This window comes from Schistocerca americana, chromosome 7 (assembly GCF_021461395.2).
Source record: "Schistocerca americana isolate TAMUIC-IGC-003095 chromosome 7, iqSchAmer2.1, whole genome shotgun sequence".
In the NCBI taxonomy this organism is placed as follows: domain Eukaryota; kingdom Metazoa; phylum Arthropoda; class Insecta; order Orthoptera; family Acrididae; genus Schistocerca; species Schistocerca americana.
The window spans coordinates 99,735,052-99,759,410 of NC_060125.1; the positions used below are offsets into that span (position 1 = coordinate 99,735,052).

Consider the following 24,359-nt stretch of genomic DNA (forward strand, 5'->3'; position numbering starts at 1 on the left):
GATCATGGATGTCAATAGCACAGTTCTAGGGCCTACTCGGGTATGGACACACATGCCAGACACAAGATGGCAAGAAAGCACGGCAAACCTTCAAGGTGCTGGCAAGATGTCACACAAGCAAGAGCAGTGAGAGGCCTTAATGAAGGAGACTGGAACACCTGAAAATGTTGGAATCTGGGATGCGAGAGGTGGTGCGAGCCTTAGAAAACTTTATGATGTATACAAACAACTTCCTCAAATTGAAAGTAGGCACCGGAAAAAATGAAATAAAAGAAACTCAATATCATTATGATACTGTGGCCAATGACACATTTTTCTTATTCCTCACTCTCCACAAAAATTTTTCACTTTAAGCTTATGGTAAATGTACTTAACAAAATGATTCACCCTTCAAATACTACCCCTCTGTATTTTTTCTTTCTCATCATTTTAACTCTGATATTTCATTTCTCACTAACTCCAGTTGAAAGCTGCCAGAACCAATGCATATTTAACACAATACTATTCTAATTCTATATTTACATCAGTAACTAATGTACGTGTTAACCAAATGATAAGCATTCCCAAATGTTTAAGCAGGCATTTATAATCAAATAATTCTCATACTGACAAATTGTCTGAACCAGCAAGTTACCACTACCTAAATCCTACATAAGGTGAGATGCTGAATAAGATCACAATTAAATGTCTTTCCATGGACTTACCTCAGTGATTTCTATAAGTTCATTAGTTTGTTCATCAAATATGTCCCCATAACATTTTCCAGCAATCGTACATTTGTTAAATGTCATTATATTCTGCAACAGAATTATTAAATTAAGAATTTAAGAATTCTCTCTCTCTCTCTCTCTCTCTCTCTCTCTCTCTCTCTCTCTCTCACACACACACACACACACACACACACACACACACACACACACACACACACACACACACACACACACACACACAAGAAAAAAAAGATAAAAGAAGTAGGAATGAAAAAGAGATGGGATGGAGTAGACTTCTAAAATCTGTTTCTTATAAGCAAAATAATAACTTTCATAGATCCCCTAACTCAAAACAGAATAATATCGTTACATAAATAATACAAAATCATTTTTGCATCATTACATAGTTAAAATTACAGTATCATTTATTCTAAGATATAAACAGTGAACAAAAAAGAGAAAAGACAAATATACACTTGCATCTATGACCACACTTCAATCAGCTACAGGTGTGAATAGCTGTCTCTTTCCTCTCCTTTGTTCTCAGATACGTAAAATAGGCATCACTATTACAGTTAGCACATTATCAAAAAATTGTACCTGGTTAAATGAACTGAATTTGATATGTCTATTGTCCTTCAGGAAAAATAAGTACACATGTAATCTGAACTATAACACTCCAAGGAGGAAAGAGATGGGGGTTCTGGGGAAAAGTGGCCAAGAATCAGTGGACAGGCAAATATTTTTTTGTCAAACTCAAAACAAAGTTAACCAACAGATACTGCTCACTACTGGGATTAGAGGGGGGAAAACCTTATACAAATATATATGGATGTACGCTGCCCCAGAACAATACTGGGAATCTTACAAATAAGTTGGGAGTGAAAAAGAAGGAGAGCAGCAAGGGGGTGGAGGTGGGGGGGAGTTAGTTTCAGCCAGTTAACAGACAACTTGGAAGGAACATTAAGGATTTTAGCAGAGCATCACTTATGGCATTTGAGGCAGCTGAAAACTGCCTGGGTAAAAACGTAAAACACAGCAGTGTGTGGGTTTTGTGGAGGTCCTGTGGTGCCACGACCACCCACGACTTCGAGTAAACTTGGAGCTGGGCGGTCTCTTCGGCACGGCTGCAAGATCTCATATTGCTGCTGTTCCAGCAGATGTTATTGACGATTGTGCTGTACTTGTCCTGGTCTACACTTAAATAGAGAGGTAAAGACAAGATAGCTAATCTCCTAGAACAAAGTCTAAAGCAAGCCACCAACAAACACAGGTGCACACGTGTGTACGTAAATAGTTGAGCCGAAACATTGTAAACATCTATTTCATGGCAAGTTTGTCCACCTCTGAAACCCAACACAGCCGTGATTCCCCATCACGTAGGTTTGAGAAGACCTTGGTAGGTTTCCGGAGGTACGTGGCACCAAATGTCTAAGCATGTGACTCGCAGTTCCCAAAATTCCATGCTGGTGGTTGTGGGCCAGAGATGGCATCTGGTAGTGTCCCGAATGTATTCCCTTGGGTTCAGATTATGCAAGTTTGGTGGTCAGGGTACAAGTTCACTGTTATGTTCTTCAAAGTTGATTTCTGTGTGAATGCACCCGTGTTAGTGAAAATTTTATTATTTTAATTTCATATGTTGCACAGCTTTGAAGAATTATTTGTTATTATTATTATTATTATTATTACTATTACTATTATTATTGTTTCTTTCTTTCTTTCCTCAGACATTATGTCTGGTCAAAAATGGAAAGTGATGCAGACCTCGATCAAGCGTGACTTCCTTTTAACTGTACGGTATATGTTATATTGCATTTAGGAACTTTCGGGTGATTGAACATGTATCAATAATTACGGATTTCTGTAGTTGTATATATAAGTTTGGATGTAGCTGTATTGCATTGATGTGCTGGTGGACATTATGTGGTATGACTCCTGTAGTTGATAGTATAATTGGTATAATGTCAACTTTATCCTGATGCCACATGTCCTTGACTTCCTCAGCCAGTTGGATGTATTTTTCAATTTTTTCTCCCGTTTTCTTTTGTATATTTGTTGTATTGGGTATGGATATTTCGATTAGTTGTGTTAATTTCTTGTTTTTATTGGTGAGTATGATGTCAGGTTTGTTATGTGGTATTGTTTTATCTGTTATAATGGTTCTGTTCCAGTATAATTTGTATTCATCATTCTCCAGTACACTTTGTGGTGCATACTTGTATGTGGGAACGTGTTGTTTTATAAGTTTATGTTGTAAGGCAAGCTGTTGATGTATTATTTTTGCTACATTGTCATGTCTTCTGGGGTATTCTGTATTTGCTAGTATTGTACATCTGCTTGTGATGTGATCTACTGTTTCTATTTGTTGTTTGCAAAGTCTGCATTTATCTGTTGTGGTATTGGGATCTTTAATAATATGCTTACTGTAATATCTGGTGTTTATCGTTTGATCCTGTATTGCAATCATGAATCCTTCCGTCTCACTGTATGTATTGACTTTTCTTAGCCATGTGTTGGATGCGTCTTGATCGATGTGTGGCTGTGTTAGATGATAAGGGTGCTTGCCATGCAGTGTTTTCTTTTTCCAATTTACTTTCTTCGTATCTGTTGATGTTAAGTGGTTATGAAAATGCAGTGGTGTAGCCTATGTATTTATATGAGTGATTGCTTTGTGTATTTTGCTAGTTTCTGCTCGTTCTAGAAAGAATTTTCTTATATTGTCTACCTGTCCATAATGTAGGTTTTTTATGTCGACAAATCCCCTTCCTCCTTCCTTTCTGCTTAATGTGTATCTTTCAGTTGCTAAATGTGTGTGATGTATTCTATATTTGTGGCATTGTGATCGTGTAAGTGTATTGAGTGCTTCTAGGTCTGTGTTACTCCATTTCACTACTCCAAATGAGCAGGTCAATATTGGTATAGCATAAGTATTTATAGCTTTTGTCTTGTTTCTTGCTGTCAATTCTGTTTTCAGTATTTTTGTTAGCCTTTGTCTATATTTTTCTTTTAGTTGTTCTTTAATATTTGTATTATCTATTCCTATTTTTTGTCTGTATCCTAGATATTTATAGGCATCTGTTTTTTCCATTGCTTCTATGCAGTCGCTGTGGTTATCCAATATGTATATGTATATGTATTATTATTATTATTATTAATTATATTACATCCTTGGTAAAGAAGCCCACTCCTATGTGCTGGCTCTCAGGCTCCTCAATTGGCATCTAATTCTTAAAGCAACTAGCAACTGGCCAGTCAGTTAAATTTATGTGCTCCTACTATAATTTTGTATTCTTGAGCCAAATTTTGGGTGAGCTGGACCCTTTGTGATACTGTCACCATTTTCTGTTATTATCCATTATTCTGCATATTTCTGCTGCCTCAGTGAGCACAAGTTAATTTAAGGATTTCGTACTTGCTATTTCTAGCTGTTCAATGGCGCGAACTGCTAATTTTTAAAAACTGGTTATCAATAATTTAATTTTAGTTTTAAAAGTTTTAATTTGTTTGTTGCCATAAGACGTTTTACCTGATTTATTAATCTGATACCAGAAAACGTTTTAAGTCAATATTCAGGTTGTAAGAACCCGTTAGTGACATGTATTTGCTATTCCATTAAGATGCTTCTTCTAAGCCTTATTGCAAGTAGCTGCAGATGGTGGTTCCTTTTGGTTAAAGCAACTAAAGTAAATCTGTGCTAGTACGGTCATGAAGCTGTTTTCAGTCTCTAACTTGTAACCAGCCATAGTCAGCAAATACTGACTTAAATACTTTTTTGAGGTGCTCCACTTACTGTGAACTTTTAATTGGCTGTTGGCTGTAAATATTTTTTTAAAAAATTATCATTTATTTATTTGCGAGAACGCCTTTATCATTCTTAAAATTTTGGAATTCTATGTTGTTGTTTTTTATATATAGTCATTAGGCTTTTCCATTGTTATTAAGCTTGTATTTGTCTGTGGTGCTAAAAGAACAGTAACCAACTGTCTTTCTACATTACCTTGTTAGTGGAGAACCGTAACACATATTTATTTATTTGCCTTACAAGGCACTTTCTCCAGAACCATAAGAGCTTGCAAATTAAGTGTTCACTGTTTGTTTATTTAGTGACTCTTAATGTTAATAAATTATTGTTAAGATTCTATACGCTTTTATTTGCTCAGCACATTGCCACTCCCCGAGAGACACTACACCTAGCATTCTAGCATTTCCGTAAGAGTCCATCAGAATGTGAATGCCAAAAGATAGCATATCTTTCCGACATCATCTTTAATATATTTTTCCTTTTTTCATTCAGGGAAATGACATTACTTAAAATTTCCATTTCCCTGCATCACTTGCGCATGTAATAATGGCACAGTGTTTTTGAAGCCAGGGGCACAAAATATACGAATGAAATCTTAATGCCAATATAATTTTAATTATTTTATAGTGCCTGTATGTCAATGACCTTTCTGTTATGTCTACAAATTTAAGGAAACAACTGTTGCAGTTCTTGCTGGTGGCAGTGGTGGTAGTGTTTAGTATGCACAGGAATAGGATCAGAAATGAGGTGAGTCATATTCTGCATATTGTAGAATATACAAAATAGGTTCAAGAATGGTCGATTCCAATCGTCACTCATAGTTCCAAAATGTATTAACTGTGCAGTGAATTGTTAAATGAATGTTCAATTTCTTGGATTACTACCAATAACAGGCATAAAACTTACCTGAGTAAGGGTTCCCGTTTTATCCGAGAAGATATACTCAATCTGTCCCAGTTCTTCATTTAGAGTGGTTGTACGAGCTTTTGCCGATGTATTTGTTTTCTCATAATGCATTTTTTCATCCCAATTTATTAAAAAACTCTGGGCAAATCTTATCACTTCCACACTACAAAAGAATTTGTTATGTTAAAAGCAATTGTGGATTTTGATAAAAATACAGTACTTAAACTTTTATATGTAATAAGTATTATGTAGTGTTAACAAAATTTTCAAAAAACATTTACACACATTACTTAGCATTCACTAATCTACACACAGCGCTGTATAAAAACTTTCATGAAGGAGAGCCTTCAGGTATGTTGAATGAATGTGTGTGTCTTGAAGGAGAAGCGTGGGGGGGGTGGAGAAAAAGGGGAGAGGGTGGGGGGTGGAGAAAAGGGGAGAGGGTGGGGGGGTGGAGAAAAGGGGAGAGGGTGGGGGGGGTGGAGAAAAGGGGAGAGGGTGGGGGGGTGGAGAAAAGGGGAGAGGGTGGGGGGGTGGAGAAAAGGGGAGAGGGTGGGGATGGAGAAAAGGGGGTGGAGAAAAGGGGAGAGGGTGGGGGGGGGTGGAGAAAAGGGGAGAGGGTGGGGGGGGTGGAGAAAAGGGGAGAGGGTGGGGGGGGTGGAGAAAAGGTGAGAGGGTGGGGGGGTGGAGAAAAGGGGAGAAGGTGAGGGGCGCATGACGGCAAGTTCTTCAGGGCCCGCTCAAAAACAGATTGAGACGGTTGTCAAGAAGATACCCAGAATAGAAAGATAAAACAAAACATAAATCACAGGTAACAATGATTGGAAAACTGTGCGTAGCCACACCGAAGCATGGGCGAAGCATGGCGTCAGCAGTAAAACATAGACAACACAAGAGGAAAGTGGTAGAAGGAGCTAAAACAATATAGCATATATGGAAGTGGCTGGTTGAACACAAGGAAAAAAAGGGAGGAGCCAGCCACTCTGAAATACACTAAAACTTCCAGCCTAAAAGTTTAGGACAGAGTCCAGACATCACAAATCTTTAAAACCCTAGTTACACTCAACTCATCATCAGCTAAAATAGAGGACAGATCACCACCAATTTTTGTCTCTGCCCTTGCATCACGGTATAAAACTCGTTCTGTTAAAATGTGGCATACAGAGATATGCACACCAGAAGCATCACAAAACGGGGGATCCTCCTCCCGTAATAGAAAGCTTCATGTGAGAGGACAGTGCCAGATCCAAAGACGTGCGAGGATCACTTAATCCTGCCTGAGCAACTGGCAGGAGGAACGCCACGACCGAGTTGTCGACTTCATCAACCGCAGCTTATTGGCCGTCACCGCTAGTCATTTTTCCTTCCACAACTTCATGCACTTCTTGTGGAGTGCAGAAATGACAGACTGCAAGGGAATAGGACACTGTGGCACATCCTGCCCTCTGCAGGCCTCCTTAGCAGCCCAATCAGCCTGTTCATTGCCCGATATTCTGACATTACCTGGCAGACAGCAGAATGACACCTGCTTACCCCACTGTTGGAGCAAGTACAGTTGGTCATACATCAGCTGGACTAACTTCTCAGCTGGGCAGACTCTACAACGATTGTAAGGCACTAAGGGAATCGGAACTGCAGTAGCCACCAGAAAGATCACGGGAGGCGCACATCGCCACGGCGCTTCACGGACGGTAGTTGCCGCAAATAGAGTCCCGTCCACCAGAGGGCATGCGAGAATTCGGCTGCGGCCTTTGCCAGTGGAACAACAACAACAACAACAACAACAACAACAACAACTCAGGCAGCACGGGCCGTGCCCAGTCAGTTCACATCGGGCATGCCTATGAGACAGTTCCCAGTCTACTCTGAAGTGCGACGGAAAACGTGAACCGTGTTACAACAGGAGCAGATTTGAAACCGAGTGCCCCGAATATGATTCATCTGCTCCAGTGCCTTCAGGACCGTGTGGAGCTCTGCTGCGAAAATGGTATATTCATCAGGCAGGCGAATCCTGGTGACATGATCAGGGAAAACTACAGACAAGGCAAGGAAATTCCCTTGTTTGGAGCCATCAGTGTAAACAAAGGTAAAACCTTGATGCCCATCTAAAATGTTAAAAAACAGAGCTAGGATTGTAAAATATGGTGTACTAACTTTCTTAAAATTAGTCGAATATAAAATAAGTCTAGGTCTCTGGAGGAGCCAAGGTGGAAATCTGCTCTAACCTCGATGTAAAACATTAAGACCAGCCATATCCATCTCAGAAAGGGAATCCTGTGCGCGAATCCCATAGGGTCTGATTGCTCATTGCCAGTTACGAAAAACCTGTGCCAGAGGAAGCTGAGCAACGGTATGGTATGCAGGTGTTTAAGGTGTGAACATAGTTTTATACGCCTGGCACACCGTTAACAGCCGTCGCCGCATATAAAGTGCAGTTCACCAGCCTCTGCACAGAAGCTTGGTATGGGGCTAGTTCTCAGTGTCCCAGTGGCCAACCTAATCCCTTCATTGTGCACAACATCCAACATCTTTAAATAAGAAGGTCTTGCAGACCCATACACCGTGCACCCACAATCAAGCTGAGATCGCACAAATGGTCTGTAAAACTGGAGCAGGCAAGTCCTGTCTGCTCCCCATGTACTGGGGCTAAGGCATTTTAAAATACTTAAAACCTTAAGTGACCACTGTTTAAGGTCTCTAAGATGAGATAACCACTTAAGCTTCGAGTAAAAAATGAGCCCCAGAAATCTCACCGTGTCTTTAAAAGTAAGGACAGTATCCCTCACCCTCAATTCAGGAAAGGTTAAAATTGAACGAGAACGGTGAAAAAGAACACACACAGACTTCTCGATGGAAAAATTAAAACCACTCTTCTGCACCAATTCATCTGAACGTCTAAGAGTAAGTTGCAGCTGACGTTGTTGCAAAACTTGAAAAAGAGCAAAAAACAGAGAAATCATCCATGAACAAAGAACACTGGACAGGACTTTTCACTATGGACTTAATGGTATTAATAGCTATGGCAAAGACAGTCACACTTAAAACGCTACCTTGAGGGACACCTTTCTCCTGCTCAAAGCGATCAGAGAGGAACGTCACCAACTTGGTATTTGAAATATCGTGACGAGAGGAAAGACTGAATAAAAATGGGAAGATAACCACGAAAACCCCATTCGTGAAGCTGCTCCAGGATGAGACACCTCCAAGTAGTATTGCAGGCCTTCTCGATGTCAAAAAAATACACCCAGAAGGTGGTGATGGTGTAGGAAAGCTTGCTGTACAGCCACCTCCAGCAGAGCAAGGCTATCAAAGGTTGAACAAAACCACCTGAACCCACAATGAAAGCAACTAAGAAGTTGCCAGGATACTAAGATCCAGACAAGATGGTGGTTGGCCATCTGCTCCAAGGACTTTCCCACGTAACTAGTGAGGGCAACACTACGGTAACTACTTGATCATGTGTGGTCTTTCCCAGGTTTTAAAAGAGGAATTAAAACAGCCTCACGCAACGAGTCAGGAAAGCGGCCTGATGCCCAAATGGCATTAAAAATTGCAAGGAGGATATCTTTGTTGCACCTTGTGAGGTGCCGTAGAATACTGTAATGGATCCTGTTGTGACCAGGGGATGTGTCATGAGCCGCAGACAATGCAGAATCCAGCTCCCACGTGGATAATGGACAATTGTGAACGTCATTAGAGGTGGACTGGAAGTCCAAGCAACCCCTCTATGACACTGGAAACCTGGATCCTGACTGGCTGTTACAGTAACTGTGGCAAAATATGCCACCATAGTCGGGGGCAATGTCCTGCGAACCTGTGTGGAGAGTGCTGCTCTCATTTACAGAAGCCATGGGGCACCTCCCTCCCACACCCATAAATTCTCCTGATTGTCTCCCCCACAATGGAACTTTTGGTGGAACGATTAATGGTGTTCAGGAACTGTATCCATGACCTCTTCTTGCTCTCTCAAATAATTCAGCGGCATTTTGCCCTCACCACCCAAAAGGCTGCAAGATTCTCAGCAATTGGCCAACACTGGAACCTATGCAGAGCTGCACGCCTGGTCCTAATTGCAGAGCGGCATTCGGCACACCACCCAGGGACGGGTTGACTCTTCTGGTGGCCAATGGACTGCGGAATGGATGTTGCAGCGGCGAGGTGGACCATTTTGGTAATATGATCCACCCGTGCCTCGACACGCACAATGTTCGAATTGTCCAGTTGGCTCTACTGAGCACCCATTGCAGCAGTTTCCATTTGGGGCCCATGCCATCTGGCAGGTGAAACCAGATCGGGAAGTGATCACTTCTGTGCAAGAGCTGGAGAGCAAAGTGAGAGGTCAATGGCAGAGAACGACCCAGTTGCTGTGCAGAAGTGACTGCTCTGTCCCACATTTAGCAAGTATGCACAGGATGACAGGAGAAGCCTCTCAATTGCTCTACCCCTGGGACAGGTAATTGCAGAGCCTCAAAGCACATTCTGGGCATTAAAATCATCACAGCTGATGAATGGCTAGGGAAGGTGATTAATAAGGTCAGTGAGCACCTCTTCATTAACTGCATCATGTGGGGGCAAGTAAAGGGGACATATAGTCAATGAATACATGTGCACAGACACATCAACTGCTTATTAAAGTTGTCATAAGTGAGAGAGGCGAGGAGTGGTTATCCGTCCTGACGAAAATACCTACGCCTTCTCTAGCTCCCTCTCCACGTAGGTCACCCTTTTTGCGGAGTGTATAGCCTCGTAGCTCAGGGGAGTGAGATTGATGGAAGTAAATCTCCTCGAGACACACACACAGTGGTCTACCCTGGGAGAGTAGACAAAGTTCCACCACATGTCGTGAACCCCTGCAAGTTATACTGAAGTACGGGAGCCATCTATGACAGGGGTAGCACCTTCACCCTATCTTTTTGACAGGGTGGGGAGACTGTAGCAGGTGGAGGGGCAGTTGTGGGGTGAGATGATTGCCCCACACATCCATCATACTCATCCAGCTCTGGGGAAGAGTCAGATGAAGCATCACATAAAATGACATTGACATGGTCAGACAGTCTATCACATGATTTGACCTGCTGTTGCTGCTTTATAGGAGCTTTTGCAGTTTGGTGGGCTATGGTGGTTGCCAACGTGGGAGTGGTAATGGCCATATGGGGCTTCTGAACAGTCTCAGGTGTCGGAGGCACCAGGGGCTGGCCCAAGTGGGCAACTGTACCTTTGTCTGCTGTTTGAGTAGGGACTACGGGCTCTGAAACACTTGCTGCCTTGCAAGTGCACTGGCATCTGCAGGTGTTAGTGCCAACACTCGCCACCTCCGTCTGTGTGGAGGCAACCACTTTTGGAGTAGGCCTCTGAAACATTGACACAAAAGATGTAGCAAATGTGGGAGGCTGTATCGACTTACACCTCTTTTTGGCCTCACCGTGGGGGACACACTTGGTGGTTTTCATTTCCTGCACATTGCATTCTTCTAAAAAGATTCGGCAGTCCCTACTCCAAACAGGGTGGTTTCCAGAGCAACTGAAACATTTGGCTGGAGACGAGCAACCAACTCCTCAATGAGCGGACTTACCACTGTTGCCCTAAGTCACTTCGTCTTTATACCCTAAGGTGGTATGCGCAAAACGCAGGCAATTACAACAGCGCATTGGGGTCAGGAAATAAGGCCTCACACTAAGGCGAAGGAAGCCAGCCTTAACACGCTCAAAAAGTTTTGTGCTACTGAAGTTCAGAATAAAGGAGTTGGATTTGATAAGATTATCATCAACCCTCTTCACGATATGTTTCACATCAACTATACCTTCCGCAGCCCACTCACGTTGCAGTTCCTCCTTGGGAATGTTGACTAGATCCCGGTATGTCAACACCTTTGCTATAATTCGAGGTGCGGTGCAGTTCAGTGTCTACGGCATATTACCCAAGGCATTTAGCAGTTTGGAGGTTAGCTGCCTGCTGGGAATTTGAAGTTTCCACTATATCAAGGTCCCATTGCGCAAGCACCTCACCAATTTTAAGGAGCCACAGATTCCCTCCAAACCCTTTTGTATATAGAAGGGCAACACCTTCTCGAAACTACTCTCCTTTCATTTCACTATGAGAAACACATTCTGATGACCAGAATGCATTCTGTTATTCAAGACTGGACTTGTCAAAGAAGCGACAGAGTCAGGGGACTGACTACGCAAGCCCTCTTGATAGATTTTTGGGTGTTAGAACCTTCCAGTGGCCCACCATTTCCACTGGGAGGAGGAAAAACAGGATTTCGGAGGTCCATTTCGGTCCCACGAGCAGCTAGGGAAGTAAGGATCCACTCAGAAAGAGCCCCACATGCCTGAGTAAGGCTTATACAACTGATATGCAGCAGGTTCCGCAGAGGTTGCCCGCTAACAACTGGTCCCCCTCAACAGCCATGCATCTCATCAGCATGCAACACATCTTGAGGTTGAGGTGGTTTTTTTTTTTTTTTTTTTTTAATATAGACGTTTGTTCCATCCTCGTGATCTGAGTGGTCAAGCAAAGTTTCTCATTTCTTCAGACACACAACATTCCACTGCTGTGCAGCACAGTGATCGCTGAAGCATTCCCAGAACTTATGGTGACGGCACTGGCAGCCGCGTACCAGTCCCCAGCTCAGGAAACCTGGGGTCGCGAAGACTGTACACCCAGCATATGAATGCTCTGCCCTTTGGGCAGGAGGAAAGAGGAGAGGGAGGAGGAAAGGGAAGGGACGCAATCTGGGAGAGCGAAACTAAGAAGATGGACGACCAAGGAGAAGAATGATGGAGAGTGAGAGAGGGTGGAGGACAGAGAGGGGGGGAGAGAGGGGGGGAGAGAGGGGGGGAGAGAGGGGGGGAGAGAGGGGGGGAGAGAGGGGGGGGAGAGAGGGGGGGAGGGAGAGAGGGGGGGGAGAGAGGGGGGGAGAGAGGGGGGGAGAGAGGGGGGGAGAGAGGGGGGGAGAGAGGGGGGGAGGAGAGGGGGGGGAGAGAGGGGGGGGAGAGAGGGGGGGAGAGAGGGGGGGAGAGAGGGGGGGAGAGAGGGGGGGAGAGAGGGGGGGAGAGAGAGGGGGGAGAGAGGGGGGAGAGAGGGGGAGAGAGGGGGGTAGAGAGGGGGGAGAGAGAGGGGGGAGAGAGGGGGGAAGAGAGGGGGGAGAGAGGGGGGAGAGGGGGGGGGAGAGAGGGGGGAGAGGGGGGGGGGAGAGAGGGGGGAGAGAGGGGGGGAGAGAGGGGGGAGAGAGGGGGGGAGAGAGGGGGGGAGAGAGGGGGGGGGAGAGAGGGGGGAGAGAGGGGGGGAGAGAGGATTAAGGGGGGAAGAGGGGGGATTAAGGGGGGATTAAGGGGGGAAGAGGGGGGATTAAGGGGGGGGGAGAGCGGGGGCTAGGGGGGTATTAAGGGGGGAAGAGGGGGGATTAAGGGGGGAGAGGGGGATTGGGTGGAAGAGGGGGGATTGGGTGGAAGAGGGGGGATTGGGGGGATTAAGGGGGGAGAGGGGGGGATTAAGGGGGGAGAGGGGGGATTAAGGGGGGAGGGGGAGGGGGGGATTAAGGGGGAAGAGGGGGGATTAAGGGGGGAGAGGGGGGATTAAGGGGGGAGAGGGGGGATTAAGGGGGGAGAGGGGGGGATTTGGGGGGAGAGTGGGGGTTTGCGGGGGGAGAGGGGGGGAATTGGGGGGGGGAGAGGGGGGGATTGGGGGGGGGAGAGGGGGGGATTGGGGGGGAGAGGGGGGGATTTGGGGAGGAGAGGGGGGGGATTGGGGGGAGAGGGGGGGGATTGGGGGGGAGAGGGGGGGATTGGGGGGGAGAGGGGGGGATTGGGGGGAGAGGGGGGGATTGGGGGGGAGAGGGGGGGGATTGGGGGGAGAGGGGGGGATTGGGGGGAGAGGGGGGGGGATTGGGGGGAGAGGGGGGGGATTGGGGGGAGAGGGGGGGGATTGGGGGGAGAGGGGGGGATTGGGGGGGGGATTGGGGGGATTGGGGGGGGATTGGGGGGGAGAGGGGGGGGATTGGGGGGAGAGGGGGGGATTGGGGGGGAGAGGGGGGGATTGGGGGGAGAGGGGGGGGATTGGGGGAGAGGGGGGATTGGGGGAGAGGGGGGATTGGGGGAGAGGGGGGATTGGGGGAGAGGGGGGATTGGGGGAGAGGGGAGGGGGTTGAGAGGGAGAGAGAGAAAGAGAGAGAGAAAGAGAGAGAGGAGGGGGGTTGAAGAGAGAGAGAGAGAGAGAGAGAGAGAGAGAGAGAGAGAGAGAGAGAGAGAGAGAGAGGGTGAAGAGAGAGAGAGAGAGAGAGAGAGAGAGAGAGAGAGAGAGAGAGAGAGGAGGGGGGTGGAGAGGAGAGAGAGAGAGAGAGAGAGAGAGAGAGAGACGAGAGAGAGAGAGAGAGAGAGAGAGAGAGAGAGAGAGGAGGGGGGTGGAGAGAGAGAGAGAGAGAGAGAGAGAGGAGGGGTGGTGGAGCGAGAGAGAGAGAGCGAGAGAGCGAGAGCGGTGAAGAGAGAGAGAGAGAGAGAGAGAGAGAGAAAATGGGGGAGAAGAAATTGCTGAGGGCCAGGAAAAGGTGTGGGGCCCAATGAGGGGGGCGAGGGGCGAGGGAAGGCGCGAAGAAGAGTAGAATTGTATTCTAGAACTGGAGATGCATTATTGTACTAGACCCGACCACAAATTCTGGTTTTAAACTCTAAATTTACACTGGTAGAATATCAATCTTATTCATATTACTCTAAAAACCATATTAAATTCATTACAGTGTTCTCTCCACTGAACATACATATTACCAGAATTATTACAAACATACCTGACATACAAAGAAATAGGCACGACGGTGTTGAGCACAATGGCATACGAGAAAAACACCAGTAGTGCAATAACGGTAGCACCCTCTAGAGGCTCAGAAGGAACCAGTTGGTCCCAAGGTAGGTATACTTGGAAATAAACGACCTACCATTGTCTCCCAAATGCCACAAGCAATCATACAAAAGAGGCACATGGACAGTAGAAAAAAATACAATCTGCAACATAAAACATACAAAACTTTAAGTGAGATATCACAAATATTAATATTACAGCTGATGTTAGCATGTTTCTCCGTAATGAAGTATGTCTGTATAAAACAATGGAAACTGCACATAGGAATGTCAACACTGTAGAAAAAGAGAGATTGCTACTTTCCGTAAAAAATACATTTCTATTTGTGACATGCACAAAGTTGGTCTTTTAATTGAGACTTTCTGCAACTTGGCATGGTCTTTTCTTACCTAAGTCTTTAGTCTCATCTCAGTGATAGGTTTTGAGCTGGAATCAAACAAGCAAAATATCTGTGATATGGAAACCATGTGTTTTCTAGATGCAAAGAAGTTATGAGAGGTGTGAGTATAATGCAGATGTGACGCAAAGAGCAAACTGCAGAGTGATTTTGTTTCACTATAAAATTTATTATTTTAGTGATGCAAAGCTATATCCTCTCCTGAAGTTGATTCTTCCATTAATATTTTAACTTCTGTGAAACAACTGAAAATCATGGTTTCTGGATTCCTGTGTTTCCATGACTACGGTATTTTCTTCAGAAATTTTATGGAAGATATTCAGTAAAGCAGCTAATACTTCCACTGTAGTCCAACAGTGCAAGATGACATTTAACTGTCAGCCTTTTTGTTACACTATGTGATCAAAAGTGTCCGGACACCCGCAGAAACATACATTTTTCATATTAGGTGCATTTTGCTGCCACCTAATGCCAAGTACTCCATATCAGCGACCTCAATAGTCATTAGACATCTCGAGAGAGCAGAAGGGGGCGCTCCATGGAATTCAAGGACTTCGAACGTGATCAGAGGATTGGGTGTCATTTGTATCATACATCTGTAAGAGATTTCCACACTCCTAAACATTCCTAGGTCCACTGTTTCGGATGTGATAGTGAAGTGGAAACGTGAAGGGACACGTACAGCACAAAAGCGTACAGGCCGACCTTGTTTGGTGACTGACAGATCACTGACAGTTGAAGAGGGTTGTAATGTTTAACAGGCAGACATCCATCCAGACCATCACACAGGAATTTCAAACTGCATCAGCATCCACTGCAAGTACTATGACAGATAGGCGGGAGGTGAGAAAACTTGGATTTCATGGTCGAGAGGCTGCTCATTGGCACCTCTTCTGGTGTAATGAGCATAAACATGGGACAATTTAACAGTGGAAAAACGTTGTGTGGAGTGACGAGTCATGGTACACAATGTGGTGATCCGATGGCAGAGTGTGAAGATGGCAAATGCCCGGTGAACGTCATCTGCCAGCATGTGTAGTGCCAACAATAAAATTCAGAGGCAGTGGTGTTATGGTATGGTCGTGTTTTTCATGGAGGGGGCTTGCACCCCTTGTTGTTTTGTGTGGCACTATCCATAACAGGCCTACAGTAACATTTTAAGCACCTTCTTGCTTCCCATTGTTGAAGAGCAATTTGGGGATGGCGATTGCATCTTTTAAGACGATTGAGCACCTGTTCATAATGCACGGCCTGTGGCGGAGTGGTTACAAGATAACAACATCCCTGTAACAGACTGCCCTACACAGAGTACTGACCTGAATCCTATAGAACACCTTTGGGATGTTTTGGAATGCCTATTTCATGCCAGGCCTCACTGACCATCATCGATACCTTTCCTCAGTGCAGCACTCCATGAAGAATGGGCTCCCTTTCCACAACAAACCTTCCAGCACCTGATTGAACGCATACCTGCGAGAGTGGAAGGTGTCATCAAGGCTAAGGGTGAGCCAAAACCATAAATTCCAGCATTACCTATGGAAGGCACCACAAACTTTTAAGTCATTTTCAGCCAGGTGTCCAGATACTTTTGACCACATAGTGTATTATTCATAGTTACAGTGATGATGTAGAATTAAATAAGCAACAGCATCTAACTGAAATAATTTGCATTGGAAGATACTTACACTAGATGATTCATATTAGATTCACATACAATGCTGATCCAAAAGATTATCACTATATGAAAATAGATGTTAAAGGTCGAAGGAGACTATGCATGCGTAGGAACAAGCAGAGAACAATTTAAATACTTTTTAGTTTATGACTTCAATGCTTTGTAAAATTTCCTTTCCCTAATAACAGAGAAAAAAAGAATATTCAGACCTACTGTTTTGGTACCCTTCTAAAGTGATTACCTGTTATGTATTCATTCAAAGTGTACAGTGTTGTGTCCAAATTCCAGAATCATACAAAACACATGTATCAAAAACCAGAAAAATGTGTTTTATAATGAAGCACTTTATATTTCAATAAAGCAACAGACTGTATTGGATTGTTTATGTATTCTGACAAGTACAATGCAACAGTAGTGAGAAACAAGTAGCATCCTGCCATAATTCGATTAATCAACTTCCTGAAAGTTCTACAAATTAAAAAAGTTTTACTTACCCCAATAATAATGAAATTCAATAACCTATCAATGCTTGTGCGTTTGAATTTGGTTTTTCCAGAATTCATCATCAACTTTGTGTCTTTACCAGCAAATATAACAACTCCATAGCACCACTGTGTATTCCTGAGAACACATCCTCTCAAGACAACTTTGTCATTATCAAGAGGATACCTGAAACACACACAACGTAAATTAGCTTTAGATTAAATGAGACTACTCACCTATAAATTTTAAAAAAACTTTCCTACAACACACGCACACACTAATGCACATTTATTTTATTTTTGTTGTTGATGTTTGGATGCTACATACAATACCTTTTGCCTTTCCATGAAAGTGTTCCTTCAAATTTGTTAAGCAAATTATTCGGTGTTTCACAAACAATTTCCCCATCAAAGGCTCCAATCAATGCATCATCCTGACCCATTTCTGCTGTTTCTGGCAGACACTGCCTGCATTTTAAATTTGTCTCCCTGAAAATATAATTCAATTAATGCACCAAAGACATAAACGAAAAAAAGTTGTTACATTCACTTTACTCTTTACTACAGCTCTTCTACTGAATATGACTGCTGAGTGCGCTTCACCTCTTTCACAAAAAAAAAATGGGGAGGGCTCTCTGAAAAGCTCCTCAGGCACTACTTTGGACATTATAAGGTTGTAAGACAGTTGTCTGATGTTACTTATGAAGTTGAAGATTTCAACCCGAACACAAGACGACGAAAGATCTGAGATACGGTCCACGTCCTTAGAATGAAGCCCTATAAGGAGGGAGCAATGTCGCAGAAGAAGCCGAGTAGCACCTAAACTGTTGCATGGAATGTCATGAGTTCAAAACTCACATGGACTGTACAATTTTAATTTCTATATTCGGTTCGAGTACATTCTAGAAGTATCCACAAATGTCAGCAATCATTCTATTGGAATGGTCAGTAGCTGTATATATACTGTATGTGTTCTGGCCGGAGGCAGTTCGCTCCGCACTCTCGTAAGTGCAAATGCTGAATAAACCTTCATTAAGTGAAGTTAGTGTCCGTCATTCATCTAATTATACCTTCTTCTATGTGACAATAGGAATTTCATCTGGTGCATCTGGATTAACATGAAACTAGAATGGTAAAAAAAGGAAAGAAAGAAAGGAAGAGAGGAAGACAGATTACTCACATACAGAGGAAGCTAACTCATTAAACATTCATTCTCTTGTTCTTCAGAGACTGTGGCAACAAATTTTAACAGATTCAGCACCTGACATAAGGGACAGTTTTTGAGCGTATGTATCATATCAATAGACAAACCCGTACTCCTACTAATATTGTTACTGGAACACCCAAGCCCAAAAGCTTTTACATTCTGATATCTAGGAGGGTGTGCTGAAAACTAATGCCTCTGAATTTCTTATGGGGGAATTCTTAAAGCTATTTGAATAAAACAAACCTTATTAACATTCTGCATCTTTATTCTTCAAGTCTACACGTTTACTTTTCAATATAATCACCCTATCACCAAACACATTTCTCCCAATGAGAGACCAGTTTGTCGATATCATCACTGGACAATGTCTGACTTTGTTGACACAGCCACAACCTCACTTCTGTTTGCAACACTTCATCACTATCAATGTGAACTCCTCGAAGGTGTTCTTTAAGTTTGGGAAACAGATCAAAATAGGATGGTGCGAAGTTAGGGCTGTATGGAGGATGATCGATGACAGTGAACCGAATGTGTCACATTGCTTAATATGTCGCAGCCCTGTGTGTGGTCTGACATTGTCATACTGAAGTAGAGGGAGCTCCACATGTGGACGAATTCTTTGAACTCAAGTCGATTACAGCATGCTCTTTCTCACTCATCGACATGGTAAAATTACACATTACCATGTTACATCCTACAATTTGGAGCCCTCTAGAGGCAGAGCGGTAAAAATACGTTGACGTGAAGGATAAAGACATAGACATGAAGGATGAAGATGTAGAACGTTATAATGGTTGCTTAATTTAAAAAATTTGGAGGCATTATTTTTCATCACACCCTCCCATGGGCAGAGACTGGCCTGCAAACTGTGTGTCTCTCAGTGGTTACTGGATTACTTTTCTTAGGTTGTGTGCCCACTGACAACATTTCTTACAACAGTATACTCATGAGAATGACATCCATGTCAATTTGTGTGCTTGAAAATGAGTCAAAGCTCATAAGTAGCCAGTAGTGCTTAGTAACGTACTTATTCTAACCTAACAGTGTGGTGATGATTATATCATACCTCGAAACACGAGCCAACATTTACGGCATTTGCATATTTACAAAAAGCTTACTATGTTGGTTGGAATACGCTCATTAATGTTATGAAGTTAGCAGCAAGTCTTTAAGAGGGGGGTGGGGGGGGTGGGAGGGAGGGAGAGTTAGTCTTTGCTAAGCTTTTGATACCTTATAATAGCCATATATGGCACCTAAAAAAACTTTCTACAGTTAAAGTGCTCATCACAGCAGGAAATTTACTTGAGAATGAGATGATAAAGAAATTGTGACCTTACATTCAGATGTTACATCAGTTGATATTGGACTCAAGAATCAATACCCCCACTGATGCTGTCAGTTTCAACAATAAGCAAGTTCCAGTATCCATTCAAAAGATGTGCCTGCCACCTGCCACCCTATAAAGGAGAACTGGTAGCCACAGAAACAGCTCTAAGATACAGTATGACAATCCAAGCTGACCACACCGTAATAACAACAGAGTCCCTCTACACGTCAAAAAACACTATTATCAATTGGTAATGGTAAAACGAGCTTCTATTGGGCGTATCAAATAGCTGATGTACCAAAAGCACAATGATACACCGGAAAGTGTGATACGAAGCATAACTCCACTGGGAAAGGGAATAAGAGAGAATTCATAATGATGAGATTTAATTGTGCCTCCTTTCAACACAACCTCAATAGAATTTACAGTATCTCATACCACTAACATCTAGGGGAATTCACGGCATCAACGATATCCACTTTGCCTGATCTAATAACAGAAAGAATCAGACTGGCTATTTACGGAGCTGGCTGAAATGAAACAATAGGTTACCTCCAATGTGTCAATAGTCTTGAGAACAGTGAATATAAATATTTATAAATTGTTCATGAAATTCCTGAGAACATGACAATTTGAGGAAAGGCAGCCACTATATGTCTGAACTGGTTGTATTTATGTGCTCGCAGGCAAATGAAATGAAATAAAGTGAAATATAAAACAAATTACAAGTTCAGTTTTCTTCTTCTTTTTCTCCAGTTTTTATTTATTTATTTTTTTTATTTGGGAAGGGGGGGGGGGGGGGGGGGGGGGGGCAGGACTGACTGACTGGAGACTGGAAGGCAGGAGGGTATCAAAATACGTAGAGCAACCCCTGTGGTGGAGTATTCCCAAGGGGTAAATATGTCTCAGTAATAATAAATAGCTACAAAATATGGAGAAAGGAAAACATCACTTCATGTGAAATGTATTCAAATACTTATTTTTCAAATTTGAATCATAAACATTTCACTGCTTTGTACATTTACATGTCTTGTGAGAAGTTATTAAATGTTAAATTAAATAAAGGGGAGTAGTCAATCACCTTACAGGTTGTATATTCGAAGGCACCATTTGCTCATAACAAGTAATTTCACATGTACTGATAGTTCTTTGTATCTCCTAGATAGATGGTTTTGTCTTATTGTATTTATGTTCATTTCTTTGTATTTATAAACACATAACAACTCAAAATCTGCTTCTTCCACCGACACCTTCAAAAGTTTTTTTTCTTATATTTTTATTTTATATATATATTTTTTTACCATTTCTGCACCCATGGGGACCACTTTACTTCTGATCTGTGGAAGGGACATTAACATATTTATTTTTTGTGAATATGTATTATTTATTTTTTATGACCTGTCCTACATGCTTGAGGCTCTCCTCACTATGAATGTATGGAACAAAAAGTACATCTAAAATATTATAATCTAATCTCCATGTATTTTGTAATTTCTACACACACCAAATTTTTTAAAATGACAAAGTTTGGGTGGCAATTGATCTAATGCAAACTTGTGTAATATTATCAATTATTGTGGTTTAATAAATGCAAGAGTAAAGGTGAGTAATAGTACCCATCCAGCTCGGCAGTCTCGATGAAGCAGAGCCCGTTCGGCTCACTGGTGGTGAGCAGCAGCACGTCTGCAGCCACGAACTGGTCATTCTCCATGCGGATGACGTCGCCCACTTGCACTTGTGCCCAACGCTCCTCCACCAACTTGCCCTCACGCAGTGCCTTTGAACGCCGCTTGTTCACCTGCCAGTCGCTCATGTGTCGTTGCTGCACTCCCAAACAACACAACATAAGTCAGCACTTGGTAACAGAAGGAATCACATAAGGTGGACAAAGTGAAAAGTTGCCAAAGCTACAGCCATTCACAATGGGATGGTGGCAAAGACCATAGGATTGCCATTTTTTATATGACAGAATTTGTGAGTTTGTTGGATGTGTGTCATGCCACAAGAAAAATTTTATACGAGGTACAGGAAAAACATTATATCTCAGAGGCTCCAGGATGTTACCGATTCCCACAATGTGTGTGGCCCTGTGCTCAAACCACAACGTCCCAAAAAGCTGCACATGTTAAATGAAAAATAAAGTGTGAGAAAGTTTGGATGGTGCCACATTAATTGACTGCTGACAGAAAGAAAATGTAAAAAGAAATCACTCAGTAACATTTGGAACAATTTAAACAGACTTAACCTGATTTAGAGTGCCAATTTATTAATGTTGATGAGAAGAGGGTCCATCACTTCCCTCCACGAGCCAAACAGAAATCAAAGCTGGTGGCCCTGTGTTGTCTGTGATGCAAAAAGGAGTCCTCCAATTCACTTTCTATCAAAGGTCGAAACAAAAACTGGTTAATACTTCTAAACCACCTAGTTGATAAAAATTGAACTAAGGATCCGGACTGAGAAAGAAAGAAACATCTTTCATCCAGAGAATGTGGCCAAGTGATTCTGTGTGCCATCTCAAGACACAAAAAGGAAACTGTGTGTGCCGCTTGCATAGGAAATCCTGTTGAATTGCCACCTGCAGCAGGGTCAGGTAACCATCAATGGAATAATATTTTTTTAAACCCAACTGGAAGTGATTAACAAGCTTTCTTTATTCGGGAACAGAGACAAGTCAGTGGTTCACCATTTGATATTTTCCTCCCTATACAGCCCATGAACGCCAGATTACTATTTATTTGGGCAAGTATCATCCTTCCCTGGTTTTAAAAAAGGGATTGAGGTGCTCTCCTTTCCTATGTTGTGGAATTACCCCATCTCTCAGATTCAGCTGAATGCTACAAGGGAGACTACTGTGAGATGCTACCCAAACAGTGTGAGTAGTTTCATGGGAGAAATGGCACTTACTGGGAACAGAATAGTTATTCCCAGGGTGGAAACAACATGGTCGGTATCCTAAAACTCTCTCTTCAAAGGGAAAAGGGAAGCCAGTTTGAAACAACGGCCGGAGGAAGATGGTCCCTGCACAAGGCATCCGTAATCTTTAGGGTCAAAGTTATACAGATATTAGACTATCCTAAGCTGAGAAGCTACTTGAAATTAACGGTCAGAAACAAATATTTTATTTTTTGTAGTGTAAACATTTTATATCTTATAACAATTCAGCAAGTTATGACATGTTCGTTGATTAAAACAGCAATAAAGGAAGTGTGGAATGAATTTCTTTTATTTCTACTAATGATCACAAAACTTTTGGTCCTTAGACTACCAGTTTCAGTCAGCAGTGACAGATCTGAAGGTGGTCACTGTTGGCTGAACCTGGTAGTCTAAGGACCAAAAGCATTGTGATATTTGGCAGAAATAAAACAAATTCATAATAATTTAGGCACATAGCAATTGTTCAAAGTATTGGCTGCATGTCTCAATCCAGGCATTACTGACTATACAATCCATGGACAGAGATGAACTTTGGGCTCAAACACACGTGGCCCCTGAGCTTGCACATACTGTACACAATAGGGGTGTAACCGATACTATTAGTAATCTCTGCACCAAGCTGTTCCAGAGCAACCGGCATAGACAGGCACACACGGGCAGGAGTGGCCAAAAGGCTGATGTATGGGCAGTCAGGCAGGAGCCTATGTGACAGTTCTGCACCAGCTGAGTGCACACGGGCAGGATTTGCCACATGGTTAGCCTATGTGCACAATGTGTGTAACAACATCACCTGGTGGGTAGCCTATGATGTCTGTGGCTAGCACTGAGAGAGCTGACGGCAGCCCAGCAGCACCCGGAACCTAGTGACAGCATTTGGGTAGTGCACTATACACTGTACTGTTAGAAGTATGTAATTTACGTGCAAGTTCACTGGTGTGTGGTGACAGATGAACCTTCTCGCACACAATCCAACACAAAACCTCAAATTCCACTGTGGTAACACTCCAATGTCAAGGATTCTGAATAGCTATCTGTGGCTTAACATGACCCATTACCCCCACGAATATTCCAGTTTTATGTAAAGTTTTACCCACTACGATGTACTGCTACTGATTAGGATGATATCTATTCTGAAACCCATCTTTGGTACATTCATCCAGTTTTACAGGTACAACAACCTCCAGCAACATTAAATACATATGTATTTACAAGTGCATCTAGCAACTAATGACTACATTTTCAATAGTCTTTTTTTTTGCCCATCCCTCTTCTGACTAGTATAATGCAGCCTGCCATGACACCTGTTGTTCCTCTCTCACAGGATAGCACTTGTACCCAACATCTTTGATTATTTGTTGGATATATTTGTCTCTCTCTTCCCTTCCAGTTTTTGCCTTCTACAGCTCACTCCAGTACCACTGAAGTTATCAGCTTATGTCTTAACTGGTTTTGTGTTTCTTATACTTAATATTATGTCACACAAAAGAGAAAGTTATTAGCTAATAGACAATAAGGAGTGCAAATTTTCTGAAAAGTTCTTATACTCCCAGTTACAAATGATCCCACCCAACATTAATTGAGCAGAATGTCAAACCAGCTAACTGGGAGCAGGAAAGGAGTATACGAGTTTGAATTCCACAGAGTGAAATACAGTGACATATGACAGAAGAATGCTGTGTGAAGAAGTGTGGCACTGCACTTTGGCACACTTAAGATCAAAAAACATCTATTACATTTCCTCAAACATATATGTTTTATATATCAAACTATTCAGAAAGATGTGCACTACAAAATGAACATATTTTTGAAAAATCAAGTTTTTGAAAAAAATTTTTTGTCCTACCTCAAACGCTCGAGGGGGACAGGGCACCACTATCAAGTTTTTGCCCTAGTTCAGGAATATTGTAGATCTGGGGCTAGAGTTCTTTCACTTACAATGTAGTCCACAATTTTGCTATGTATATCACCAATCTAATTTCTAATACTCCTCACTACTACCGTCTTTCTTTGATTTACTCTCAGTCAGTATCTTATTCTTATTAGACTCTTCATTCCACTCAACAGGT

The 24,359-nt window shown here is 42.8% G+C and overlaps 1 protein-coding gene across 1 annotated transcript in view; it reads right to left on the reverse strand.

The window, feature by feature from the left end:
* LOC124621865 (phospholipid-transporting ATPase ID) overlaps positions 1 to 24,359 on the reverse strand; it is a 538,522-nt gene that overhangs the window by 164,611 nt on the left and 349,552 nt on the right. The window contains 7 exon segments of the mRNA XM_047147327.1: positions 705 to 797; positions 5,419 to 5,581; positions 14,201 to 14,337; positions 14,339 to 14,436; positions 16,834 to 17,012; positions 17,159 to 17,314; positions 20,976 to 21,181. Of these exon segments, the coding sequence (XP_047003283.1) occupies positions 705 to 797; positions 5,419 to 5,581; positions 14,201 to 14,337; positions 14,339 to 14,436; positions 16,834 to 17,012; positions 17,159 to 17,314; positions 20,976 to 21,181 (1,032 nt within the window).